The sequence below is a fragment of the Rutidosis leptorrhynchoides genome, chromosome 3 (genome assembly GCF_046630445.1).
Source record: "Rutidosis leptorrhynchoides isolate AG116_Rl617_1_P2 chromosome 3, CSIRO_AGI_Rlap_v1, whole genome shotgun sequence".
NCBI lineage: Eukaryota > Viridiplantae > Streptophyta > Magnoliopsida > Asterales > Asteraceae > Rutidosis > Rutidosis leptorrhynchoides.
In genome coordinates, this window is record NC_092335.1 from 617,014,018 (window position 1) to 617,027,933 (window position 13,916).

Genomic DNA, 13,916 nt, shown 5'->3' on the forward strand with positions numbered 1-13,916 from the left:
TAAACTAGTTTGATTATTATTACATGTTAAGTATATGTGTTAATATATATATACTTGATATAGGTTCGTGAATCCGAGGCCAACCCTATACTTGTTCAATGACGCCATATGTATTTTTACTACAAAATACAATAGGTGAGTTCATTTGATTCTCTTTTACTCTTTACATTTTTGGGACTGAGAATACATGCGCTACTTTTACAACTGCTTTATTAAATTCTTTTGAAATATATTTTGAACTGCGAATACATGAAATGCTTTTATAAATGTTTGACGAGATAGACACAAGCAAAACATTCCTCGAATGAATTATGTGGACTTGATAATTGCCACCATTGAATTATGTGGACGTGATAATTGCCACAATTGATATGAATATTATTCCCCTGATTATTATTGCTTGGTAACCTAAGAATTAGGGAACATCACTAATTTTAAGAATTAGTGCACGCCTAATTGACGCGAATCCTAAAGGTAGCTACCGGGTTTAACACCCCCACCCAGAATGTTCACTAGACGGAAGGGCTAGTGGGCGTGGTGTTTAGTACTTCGAAGTTTATATGATTATTATACAGACGAGATGTTCTGCTTTGGGGATATTATTATGCGCATTATATGTTAAGGTCGGTTACCAAGCCAAGCTATGAAGGCAATGAAAAGTGAATGTTATGTATCAAGAGAATGATTTTATACACAGATTATGTGTATGTTATTTTTGTGCACAAAATATGTGTACGGTTACTAAGATTTATGAAAGATGATTTCGTACACGAGAAAGGTGTACTGTATTTAAAAGATATCTCATGTACATTACAGGTGGGTATAGGATTCGGGCCCATTTGTACCATGCAACATTTAAATCTTGTGGTCTATCAAAATGATGAATTTTATTGTTTTATGATAAACCTATGAACTCACCAACCTTTTGGTTGACACTTGAAATCATGTTTATTCTCAGGTATGAAAGAAATCTTCCGCTGTGCATTTGCTCATTTTAAAGATATTACTTGGAGTCACTCATGACATATTTTAAAAGACGTTGCATTCGAGTCATCGAGTTAATCAAGATTATTATTAAGTCAATTATAGTTGGAGGTATTATGAAATAGTATGCTTGCCGTCAACTTTCGATGTAAAGAAAGTTTGTCTTTTAAAAACAAATGTAATATTTGTAAAATGCATCATATAGAGGTCAATTACCTCGCGATGTAATCAACTATTGTGAATCTTTTATATTGTATATGAACGGGGCATTTCAGACTGATCCCCGTGCTCAACTTACGCGAGCAGAAAACCCGCTTCCCGACACTTTCAAACGAAACCCTTTTTGCAACATGTCATTATAAGTTAAACTAAGATATTTCCACAATAAAATCGAGTTTTACAACATCGGGCCCACATCGGCCGTTTTACGTGTTTCGTTCAAAAATACAAGTTTCGACCGTACTAGTTTAATTTCTAAACTACACTAGAGCATGGTGTTTGGGCTTAAACTACCCAAATCTTGGCCGAACTTCCAACAAGCTAAACCCCCGAGAGCCACTACTAATCCAAACGAATACATTTGCCTTTATCCACGCCAGAGCCTAAAAAGGTAAACAACGAGAGGGTAAGCTGAAGCTTAGTGAATGCAATAATTATACACGTACATATACAATATACCTACTTGCAAACACATACACACATACCGCATACATGCTAGCAACACAATTAGTTTATCATCTCAAATACAAGCTATTAACCTCCAATACCACAAGCTAGTAATTCAATAGCATATATACAATTCGTACAATATAATATGCTTACGCTACAACACAGTAATCATGGTTAACCAATCGTACAAGGAATGGTACTCGAATTTCCCATCGGTGTTCATAACATCCGTTAGGATACTTAACACGTCGTACACTAATCCCACGGGTGGCATCTTAACACGTCGATACTTAACCCCGAGTGGTGTCTTAACACATTGACACTTCACTCTTCATATTACTTGAGGTGGCATCTTAACACGTCGACACTTCACCTCGAGTGGTGTCTTAACACATCGACACTTCACTCTTTGTCATACCTTGGGTGGCATCTTAACACGTCGATACTTCACCCCGAGTGGTGTCTTATCACATCGACACTTCACCCATTACGTTACATGGAGTGACGTCTTAGCACATCGACACTTCACTCGTCACGTGAACGTGGTGTCTTAGCACATCGACACTTCACATCTCACGCTACACAAATAAATACATTATATACCTACGCATATAATTATCCCACTCACCTGAACACGTCGGTGATGATTACACTTCCGTACTCTTCAAAGCAAAGTACCTAATACATTACGCACATATATCAATCATACATTCAAGTTGGTCAACCACCTTATTCACCATGCAAGTGCCATTTGGCCCATAGTGCAAACGTGACCCATTTGCACCATTCATTCTAACACTAGGTCAGGATTTCATCAAACCCTTACCAATAATTCGATTTTGGTCTTAATACACCTTTTAACACGTGGTTATCTCATTTTCATACCCATTAACCCACCTAGGTCATCAAAGACTCATTTGACCTATTTCAAGGTTAACACACTCATTTGGGTCACTATCATACCCAAATACACCCATTCACTTTAAACTCTAAGTGTGCTAGTGATTTACTATCATTTAAGACCCATATACACCATTTAACATTTTCAAACCCTAGGTTAGTCATCTTTGGGTCCTCATAACCCAAACTTACCCAAAAACCCCCAAAACTCTAACAATTGAGTTTTATGTTCATCTTTACCCCCAAACCCCAACCCTTAAACAATTAACAAGGGAATCAAGGTTAAGACTTACCACTACAATCAAAATGTAGCTAGGGAGTAGACGAACAACTTTAAAACACCACTCTGACCCGAAACAAGCTTCTTCCTCTTTGGATTGAGTTTTCTCCCACTAAAACCCTTCCCTCTATCTAGAATTTAAGTGGATGGGAAGTGGTGGTTGAAAAATGGAGTAATGGCACTCCATGAACTGACCTAGAGGCCGTAAACTCGCTCCATAGGTGAAATTACCAAACAGTCCCTTTAAAAATATCCTAAAAAAGTCAGCTGGCCCGCCAGACTATTTGGACGGCGTCCAAAAGTCTGGACGGCGTCCCGTCCTTTACATTGGGACGGCGTCCCATAATTCTGGACGGCGTCCCAAACAACTAGGAAAAACTGGATCTTACAACATGAGGGCGAGGGTGGAGTTTAATGGGAGTCGAGTAGTCCAACAACTAGTGATGGTGGTGGCGGTTTAATGATCCACAAAGAAGACGAAACAAGATGATCGATTTTACGAAGAAAAGAAGAAGGGAAGTATTAAGAAAGGTATGAACAACAATGAGGTTGATGGGTTTCTATGGGAACAAGGAATAAGACGAAAGCCGAAGCCTATTTTGATAAAGATGTCAATGGGAAAGGTGTCGAGCTTCTCAACGGTTGTGTAAGATGATTGTTTGTTTTTCGTTAATTTCTGTATTTCTTCCAATTTGGCAACAACTACATGCAGTATATAAACGATAACAATAATGTAATTCGAATAATTGAAGCAGTGTTCTTGATTGTAATTTAGTGATGGTGGTCGACAAGGAATCAAAGAGGAAGGACAGAATCAAGAATGGGGAAGAAAAATTATAAAGTTTGATAATGATTGGAAACAGATTCGTACGATTTGGGTATCGATATCTAACAAGAAACAAAATTATAAAGGTTGAGAGTGGTCTGCAATTTGGATTGTTGTATAGCCAGCCAATGTAGACAGAAGGATTCGAGTAGACAAGAAGAAAGAAAAAAAAATAAAAAGCTGAAAGTGATCTCTAACAGATTTTGTTTGCAATCGTGATTTATTCGATTGATAATTTCAATCATGTTAGACAATTCAATTAGAACAGATAGCGATGTCAAACAGATTCTGTATTTATCCGTGTTTTAATTTTTTTATATAATAAATATTAATATTAAATATAGTAATTAAAATTAATAATAATACTAATAATAATAATCATAATAATAGATAATATTAATGATATTAACTAAAAAAAATGATAATAATACAAATCATGATATTAATAATAATAACTAACCTAACAATAATAACAATAATTAATAATACTTATAGTAGTTATTGATGATAATAAAAATGATAACAATAATATTATTAATAATCCTAATAGTAATCCTAATTATAATGATAATAATAATATTAATAATCATAATAATATAACAATTTTTACATATTAAATTTTATGTTTATCTGTTATATATAATAATATTATTAATACTGATATTACTATTAATATTTATTTTAATGTAAGTAATAATAATATAGTAATTATATTTTCAACTTGTAATTACATTTAATATATTAATATTACAATCTATTAATTATGTAATTATATCATTCATTATATTATTTAAATATTTGATACTTATTCATTTTATATATATATATATATATATATATATATATATATATATATATATATATATATATATATATATATATATACATACATATTTATTTATAAGTACAAGTTCGTGAATCGTCGGGAATGGTCGAAGGTCAATTGAATATATGAAACAGTTCAAAATTTTTGAGACTCAACATTACAGACTTTGCTTATCGTGTCGAAATCATATAAAGATTAAGTTTAAATTTGGTCAAAAATTTTCGGGTCGTCACAGCTATCGTAACTTGTCTTTCAAACATAGTTTTGGTATATTGTCAATTTTTAAAAGGGCATTTATATTTACATAATTTTTTAATATATTTATTATACTTGTGCATTAACATATTATTACAGTAAAAAAAAATGTAACTAACCTTTTAACTATTAACAAAGGTTGTTACACCCATGTTAACATATAATATTATATTGTGTTTGTATAAAAAAATGTAGTATATCACTCCATTCTATTGTAGGCTATATGTCTAGAAAAGATACGTCACATAATTTTTAAAAAAGTGTTATAATGTAGGCTATTGGTGACCGATTACTCGAGTGTCCGTTAGTCCCAGGGACTGCACACGCAGGTAACCGGTCACCAATAACCTACATTAGAAAACTTTTTGAAACTACGTAACATATACTAATATTTTTCCGAGTATATAAATTACATTAAAATAAAATAAAAGTATAAAACTATTTGTTAGCTTTAACTACGTATTGAAAATGGGTGGATTTATAAATGTAATAAAATTAAGAAAAACTGATTTTTTTTCCTTTTTTAAATGTAAATTTACATATAAACTAATAGACAAAAGTTATGAATAGTACCAGACGCATTTTCGACTTTTCACCTTTTTTTTAATTTTTTTTTTAACTAAATTCCATTTTACCAACAAAGGCCCCCACATTTTATTGAAAAATTCAAATCGACGCCCAAACAGGGGGTAAAGTGTCAAATAAACATTTTCATAAAAAATCTCAAATAAACTCCACTCAAATATTCAACGGGTCATATCTTCTCGCTCGCAACGAGTTAAATTTTAAAGACACCATCGTTAAACTCGAAATAATTTTAGGAACACAATATCACTAGCTATACGCAAAACGGATGCTTTTTAAAAAACGCTAAATATTTGGGGTACTTTTCATACACGTTGATTTTGCGTTAAATTTTTAAAAGTCGACAATTACATAGCGAAACGCGGAGATGCACATATATTGTTAATTTAAAATAACATTTAAATCTCTCACTGGTTATACCTTTTAGTTCGACTCGAGTTGCGCTTCAACGATATCATCGTTAGCCACAAAATAATTTTACTAAACGCAATAAAATACATTAAAAATTGAAACCCAGCGCGAAGCCAGGGTTAAATAACTAGTTGAAAATAAAACATACTCGTACATATCATCACCATTCATCCACCCCACCGGTAGGGTGGTTGTGACCTCCGTCCTGCTTCGATACATCCAAGGAACAATTTCACATTTCAAATCAAAAAACTATAAACCCCCTTCTTCATTTACATTCATTCAATTCAATTCTATTTCAAATTATAATTTTCAAACAATGATGACTCAACTCCTGAATTCATCATTGTTCACTCCGACCACCACTAACCACTCCCTCCGCCGGTCACTAATCACCCACACACAACGCAAATCATCAACCCTAAAAATTAAAGCCAAGATCCGTGAGATCTTCATGCCAACATTATCATCCACCATGACTGAAGGCAAAATCGTCTCCTGGGTTAAATCAGAAGGCGACAAGTTATCTAAAGGCGAGCCTGTTGTTGTCGTTGAATCCGATAAAGCCGACATGGATGTCGAAACATTCTACGACGGTTATTTAGCCGCCATTATGGTCGAAGAAGGTGGTGTTGCTGCTGTGGGGTCCGCTATTGCATTTCTAGCCGAAACCGAGGATGAAATTCAACTAGCTGTTGATAAAGCTAAACAACAATCAACTGGTGTTGTGTCCGCACCTGTGCCAGCTGTCACACCCGAACATGTGACAGCTGTCACACCCGCACATGTGCCAGCTGTAGTAGCGGTTGCAGCGGCTACTAAGACGGTTTCGACGCACCCGGCGTCTGAGTGTGGGAAGAGGATTGTGGCTTCGCCTTATGCGAAGAAGCTTGCGAAAGAATTGAATGTTGATTTGAGTGGTGTGATTGGGAGTGGGCCATTGGGTAGGATTGTGGCTAAGGATGTTGAGGCTGCAGTTGTTGTTGGTGGTGCTGTTGTTGCTGACGTGGCGAAGCCATTGGTGGCGACGGGTGGGGTTGAGTTGGGTTCGGTTGTTCCGTTTACGACAATGCAGGATGCGGTTAGTAAGAATATGGTTGAGAGTCTTGGAGTACCTACTTTTAGAGTCGGATATACGATTACTACTGATGCCCTTGATGCTCTATACAAAAAGGTAGCACCTTTTTGTTGTTTTACATGTGTGATTGACTGTTTGAATAGTTTTGGTAACCGTTTGTGATTAGAATAAGTGATGAAGTATGTAATAGATGTTTTTATTTTAGGTAGAAGACGAGTGCATACATAGAATTAGTTCGCGTGTTTAAGTAACAACTTAAGAGAATTGTAGGTTAGCTTACCAAAGACAACACATGTTGGTGCTACAAGCACATCAAATATCATAAGAACTTTAGAGTTGAGTAACATAGTTGTGTATGAGACGTTCCATTATCCTAGTCGTAATAATCACTTTTAATGATGTTTGCTACTCCCTTCGTCCCAATTTAACAACTATCTTTCATTTTTAGGTTGTCCTAAATTAATAGTCCACTTCTGTATATAGATAAGAATAATTGGGTAAATATTTTTTTATACCCTTACTTTATGCGTATAAAACAAAAATGTAGGTAAAAAGTTAGGGGTAAAACTGTAAAGTAAACAATAAGTACAATGTAAAGTACACAATAAGTATAGTGTGATGGTGACATTTGTGATTTTTGTCTGGGAGTGTTAAATTGGGACGGAGGAAGTACTATAACAACATCATAGTCTTTTCATCGATTTTTATACAAAAGTGATGTCATGATAGTCTTTAGATCAAGATTTTTTTAGTAAAACATTTGTTTTCTTCATGGTTATATAATTTAATGTGATTAAGTGTCACTATCGTCGCGTGTAACTTCATAGATAAAGTCAAAGGGACTGACAATGACGGCATTATTAGCAAAAGCCACCGCACTTGCATTGGCTAAACACCCTGTTGTGAATTCGAGTTGTAGAGACGGAAAAAGCTTTACATACAACACCAATATCAACATTGCTGTTGCAGTGGCTATAGACGGTGGGTTGATTACTCCCGTACTTCAAAATGCGGATAAGGTTAACTCCTATGCATCTCTTACTCTTTTTAATTGATACCCGTGTATTATACTTATTACTTAAATTGTATGTTATGCTTGTTTTAGGTTGACATATATTCATTGTCAAGAAAATGGAAAGAGTTGGTCGACAAGGCACGTGCAAAGCAACTGCAACCTCAAGAATACACCACAGGTATTTTATCTGAAGTGGTTAAAATGGCCTAATAGGTTGTGCTGATCTGCATCCACCATTTTGTAATTAAATTGTTTAATCATACTTGTAAATAAGTGGTGCATTATGATTGCAAAAGCCTTATTAGTACAAATTTGACCTTTTCTGCTAATATAACACTTTAACAGATCTTTATGCATTTGAATATCAATTGACCTTTAGTTGTTAAATCTTTGAGAAGTCCATTTGCTGACCCGTTTGACCAATTTACGATAAAAGAGAACCCAAGGTCACAAATTGACTCATTTATCAGTAAATGAGTCAAAATGACCACCTTTATTAATAAGGTTGTTGCATCAAGGAGTGTATGTGCCAAAAAATGGAGTCCATACATTTGAAGAGTAGTTGGGAAACCATTTGTTATGACATTGTTCTAAGATTGATGTTTGGGCTAATCGATGACTCAATAATAATTAAATAAATTATTATTGAGAGTTGCTTATGCGGGATCTATAATGTTGTTTAGGTACATTTACTCTTTCAAACCTTGGAATGTTTGGAGTGGATCGATTTGATGCTATCTTTCCACCTGGAACTGTGAGTCTTCATTTTTATTCTCAACTACTTTAATGATGTCATTATGAGTTTCACATGATGAATATGATTTAACCAATTTATATGATCATGTTGGTGCAGGGTGCAATCATGGCTGTCGGGGCATCCGAGCCAACTGTCGTTGCTACCAAAGATGGCCGAATCGGTATGAAGAGTCAGATGCAGGTATTATTTCAATTACTTGCAATTGTTTCTAATCATCTTTTGTAGATATGCATTAGAAGTGGCAAAATGGGTGTATTATTCAAAATAGGCAGTTTTTTGCCAACGGTATTATTTTATATTTACTATCAACTATTATTTTTTGTAATAAATAATCAATGTCAAATATGTTAACAAAAGTAATATTACCTGATCATAATCTGTCTTTGTGGTTAAAATTTTTTGGCAAGTTTTATGAATAAAAAAAGGAATAAAAAATGCAAGAAAGTTGTGTATGTTATTTGTAAAAATTTAGAAAATGGAAATTTGAAAATTTAATTAACAGAGTGATGTATCCGTATGGTGGGTATATATTGATAAAAATGTATTTGCTTACTTGGGTGTTAATTATGGTGCAGGTAAATGTTACAGCTGATCGTCGCGTAATATACGGGGCAGATCTTGCTCAGTTCTTGCAAACCCTAGCAAAGATTATTGAGGATCCTAAAGACCTGACATTTTAACCTAATCGAAATTCTTAGAAACGAATGTATACCATGAGGTTCGGCTTTCAATCCACTGGTACTGTTGTCTATACCTTTGGCACGAGATTCTTGATCCAGGTCCCATGGGAACACATCATGACCTAATTTTTGAAGACTCAACACTCTTTTGTGAAATTTCAGACTAAATGAAAATTGTTTTGATTGTGTTCTTGATCGAATTTGTGTCCCTAGTTTCATTTATCGTTTATTAATAAACAAATTTCGCTCGCGTAAACTCACCAAAGATTGTACCCGTAGCCCACACCCATATAACCCCCTTGCCATATCTGATGTCTATAGTCTATATATGTAACTACAAATAAAGTATTTTAGCATTTGTTTTATAATCTATAATTGAACTCAGTGTTGGTAAAAAAGTCTGAGCGGTTAGGCCGCGTACATCTGAGTATAATATGCTCCCTTTTACCATGTGGCATGAACATGGAAAATCTTATTTGTTTCATACTGCCATACGTTATTTTCTTGCAGAGCTATTCAATGTCATACGGATGTTGAATATGTAATTTACTATTTACAAGAACTATTTTCCTAGATACATGCTCTATTAAAGATTGCAGTATGATATGTCATAAGACCTGCTACATATATATGGTTGTATATTGCTAAAGAACACAATCTTTCGACTAGACATAGTATGGGTGGTCTCAGTTTCTTGCATTAAGTAGCATACGTAGCACACTCTTCATTTTGGGTCTTGCTTCAGGGGAAACATTAACACAGGCTGAAGCAACCTTTAGGACCATCAACATCATCCCTTTTGTAGCTTGTGATGTTCCGCTTACGGTTGGGTCAAGGACCTTGTCCAGGTTATCTAATTGGCTAGACACCCACTTGGCTAATTCAGATCCTTCACTAACTGCTGCCTTTCCTGTCAATAGTTCAAGCAAAATCACACCGAAACTGTACACGTTTCCTGCCGTCGTCACCCTCATTGTGTACGCGTACTCTGAAACCCAAAAACACAATTGTAGGTTATAGTTTAACATGAATAGAGCTTAAACTAGAAAAAACTATGCGAGAGAAGTGTTTTATAAGTTAAAAAAAATAAAAAAATAAAAAACCTTTAATGTTGCTAGGAATGGCAATGGGTGAAAAAAACGGGTGATCTGCATCCGTACGGGGTCGGGTAAAACTTTGTTCATGTCGACTGGTCGCGGCGCTGCTTGTAAATTCCGACCCGTGAATTTGTGATACCCGTTTGAGCAACCCGCGGGTATACCCGTTAAACACGTTTCTTGTTTAGATAAAATTTTTCTTTGGCCCGTTTGAGATGAAAGACATACAACCAAATTCCACCCAGTACTTATGGATGGGTCAAAATAAGCACCACTACCTTAAACAGTAACCTATAGGTTTTAAAGATGATGGTAAACTTGATTAATAAAACAAGAAAAAGGATACCTGGAGGAATATAACCAACAGAACCAGCTAGAGCAGAAAGGTTTTCTGTACTCTTTGATGGATCAATCACTTTAGAAAGTTCTATATCTCCAATCAGAGGCTCGTTCAACGACTTCAACATAATCGCTTTACTCGAAAGATCAAGAAGTATAATCGGACCCGTCGGGTTTTCATGAAGAAAAGCCAGCCCGTTCGCAATACCAATCGCAACACTATACCTATTCGCCCAATCCAAATCACTTTCCAAACTTCCATGTAGAGCATCAAAAAGGTTACCTTTTTCATTGTATTCATACAACAGATACGCGCTATCGGTAGTCAACGCATACCCTAAAGGGATCATAACACTTGAATTTCTTAACCGCCCAACAACCTCTAATTCTTGTTCAAACAAATCATGGCTACCAAGTTGAACCATTTTGTCACTCCAGTTAACCTTTTTAACAAAGTAGATCTTACCCGACGGCATAACAGCTTTATAATACGTCGAAAGCCTCGTCTTTAAAACAATATTAGACGCATGAACCGCAGCCTCAACTGACTTTGCAAAGTCAACATAAGTCCTATGAATCACATTTAAGGTCAACAACTTGCTTTTTATCACTTGTGGCGGGGAACATTTCGGTTCCTCAACGTTAACCTTATTCATTCTCTTCGATACTACAAGGACCCAAACTACAACTACCATAAGCGCTACAACAGCTACCGTGGAAGCCACAATAATTCCCACAAAAACGGGCTTTTTGATATTCGGGCTGCCACGTTTAAACGAGTTTTGTGTCACGTTTGACACGTTATTACCTTCTGTCAACACGACAACGTTCGAACCAAATTGTGGAACTGTTCCTGTAAGCAAATTGTTCGAAAGAACTATAGTCGTCAAGCTTCTCATTTGAACCAAAAAGCCTGGAATATCGCCCGAGAATTTATTGTTCGAAAGATCCAAAACTTCAAGATCTTGTAATCTAGCCAGTGAATTCGGTATCGACCCGAAAAAGTTGTTGTGACTAAGATTCAAAGCAATCTGCAACTTAGTGGGTAGTAACCTTATAATACCCCCAAGTTTATTGCTCCCAAGTTGAAGCTCCAATAACGAGTTCATATCAGCAAACGAATCAGGAATTTCGCCTGTTAGCTCGTTGTCCTGTAACTCAAGATTCGTTAGCTTTCGTAACCTTGAAAGCGATGATGGGAGTGAACCATTTAACGAATTCGAACTCATATTTAGTTTCTCCAGCATCTGTAAATTGCCAACTTCATATGGGATCTCACCAAACAATTTGTTGTTTTGAAGTTGAAGTACTTGTAATCTGTTAAGTTCGCCCAATTCGGGAGGAACAGAACCGACTAAAAGATTATTTGATAAGTCCAAAAGTGTGAGATTTTTGAATAAGCTCAACCCGGATGGAATCACGCCACTTAAGCTATTATTATCGACTTCTAAATAAGTTAACGATAGAACAACGTTGTAACCAAACGACCACGATGGTATGGGCCCACTAAACCGGTTGCTACCGAGCCTCAACCTAACTAAACTCGTTGACATATTGGAAGGTAACGAACCGTTTAACGTATTACTAGTCAAGTCAACGGCTAGTAAATTCGGCTGGGACAACAAGTCGTTTGGGATTGACCCGTTTAAACGATTATAACTCAGGTCTAGATTAGTTAGGTACCTAGTTATTCCCTGTGGGATCGAACCTGTAAAATAGTTTAGGTTTGCTGCAAATCGTTTTAAAAAAGTCAACGTCGAAATTGACTGAGGGATTTCGCCAACTAGATTATTGACCGAAAGAACTAAAGTTTGCAACTTGGAGAGTTTACTGAGTTCTGGTATTGTCCCAGTGAGTTTATTTACACTAAGATCAATCAAAGAAAGATTAGTGTATTTTGTAATATCGATCGAGATGGGACCCGCAAATGAATTTTCAGAGAGCTGAAGCTCCTGAAAAAGCATTGACTTGCCTAATTTAGAAGGAATCGACCCGGTGAAGTTGTTGTGACTAATGTTTAAACTCCGAAGCTCGTTTAACTCATCAAACTGTGAGTCAATAGTAACAGAATTAAACAAGTTATGAGACAAATCAAGAACCTGTAAAGAACCTTGAAAAGTGTCTAAATTGCCACTCAATCTGTTGTTGCTGATGTTCAAAAGTTTCAAACCTGCACCACAAGAAGATGAAGATAGAAATAAAGGCGGGATCGATGTAAGTTGATTGTCGGACAGATCGATATCTGTCAGTGTTTCGAGTCTGCAAACAAGAGAAGACCAAGAATTGTTAACGTTGTTGGAAATGGATAAAGACGAGAGCGAAAGCTTGGTGATTGAGGAATTGTTTGCAGTGCAAAAAACACCCCTCCATGAACAGGGATTCGTTGAAACGTTCCAGTCGATGGTACGATTAATATTACTGGATTGCAGGAGTTGATTGTAGAGGTTGTTGATGGTGGTTATTTGAGTAGATGGTAATTCAGAGTAGACATACTGAAAATTGAATAAGAACAAGAGGGAAATGGTGTATAGATGATGCCTGCAAATTCTCATGTTAATTATATGGTTATGGTTGATTTTTTGGCATGTGAACTTAAATCAGGTGAGCTAATTAGTATATGTGTATGTAAAGATGGGTATATATGTTTTAATTGAGCATACTGTATGATTTTTGTTGCTGACGTGTATTAGGATAAAAATGGTAGCATAATGAGTCATGTGGAGAAGGTTGACTTGGACTGAGTTAGATGACTTGACCAGAGTTGTGGAATATTGGTAGCATGGCGTATGGAATTTGGCAGTGGAATTATGAACCAACGACTTGACTTACTTTTCATATTCATTTTTTTGGTTAATAAATTTAAAACAAGAGAAACCAACGCGTTTCATCATGAATGATACTTGTTGCATTAAAAGTGTGGGTCCGCTATGTATAAGCTCTTTGCAAATGTGAGTACAGGTTCGAGCCATATTCGGTGTCAAGAATTTTGCACCTCCTACCACAATGGAATTAGTCTTGTTCCCATTAGGAGGTATTCGGTGAAAATATATATTACATACATCTGATTCTTACCGGATGAGTTTGGTAAGTTTAGGAGAAACAAATAGTAAAAGTTTATGAGAAACAAATAGAAAAAGTAAAATAAAAGATCTCTTTTTCATTTTCAATTATATATATGTTGAACTTTCCTTCATTTAGCTTGAAAGTGAATTTG

At 35.6% G+C, this 13,916-nt stretch overlaps 2 protein-coding genes across 2 annotated transcripts; one reads left to right on the forward strand and one right to left on the reverse strand.

Annotated features, from left to right (window-relative positions):
- The first annotated feature begins 5,929 nt into the window (after window positions 1-5,929).
- LOC139902956 (dihydrolipoyllysine-residue acetyltransferase component 5 of pyruvate dehydrogenase complex, chloroplastic-like) lies at window positions 5,930-10,235 on the forward strand. Its single transcript, XM_071885679.1, has 6 exons — window positions 5,930-6,910; window positions 7,642-7,833; window positions 7,920-8,007; window positions 8,513-8,583; window positions 8,683-8,766; window positions 9,162-10,235. Exons 1-6 carry the CDS (start codon window positions 6,056-6,058, stop codon window positions 9,264-9,266), a joined length of 1,395 nt encoding a protein of 464 aa, XP_071741780.1. The 5' UTR covers window positions 5,930-6,055; the 3' UTR covers window positions 9,267-10,235.
- On the reverse strand, window positions 9,730-13,316 carry LOC139902955 (uncharacterized). The gene is made up of 2 exons (XM_071885678.1): window positions 10,710-13,316; window positions 9,730-10,254 (listed from the first exon to the last, which is right to left on the reverse strand). The coding sequence occupies exons 1-2, from the start codon at window positions 13,252-13,254 to the stop codon at window positions 9,953-9,955; spliced, it is 2,847 nt and encodes a 948-aa protein (XP_071741779.1). The 5' UTR covers window positions 13,255-13,316; the 3' UTR covers window positions 9,730-9,952.
- Window positions 13,317-13,916: the final 600 nt, after the last annotated feature.

Excerpts from the sequence above, each read along its gene's own strand:
- LOC139902956 (XM_071885679.1), top strand. The coding sequence starts at position 6,056 with ATGATGACTCAACTCCTGAATTCATCATTGTTCACTCCGACCACCACT. Across the intron at positions 6,911-7,641 it reads TTGATGCTCTATACAAAAAG|ATAAAGTCAAAGGGACTGAC; the intron begins GTAGCACCTTTT and ends GTAACTTCATAG. Across the intron at positions 8,008-8,512 it reads ACCTCAAGAATACACCACAG|GTACATTTACTCTTTCAAAC; the intron begins GTATTTTATCTG and ends AATGTTGTTTAG.
- LOC139902955 (XM_071885678.1), bottom strand. The coding sequence starts at position 13,254 with ATGAGAATTTGCAGGCATCATCTATACACCATTTCCCTCTTGTTCTTA. Across the intron at positions 10,255-10,709 it reads TGTTGGTTATATTCCTCCAG|AGTACGCGTACACAATGAGG; the intron begins GTATCCTTTTTC and ends TTTGGGTTTCAG.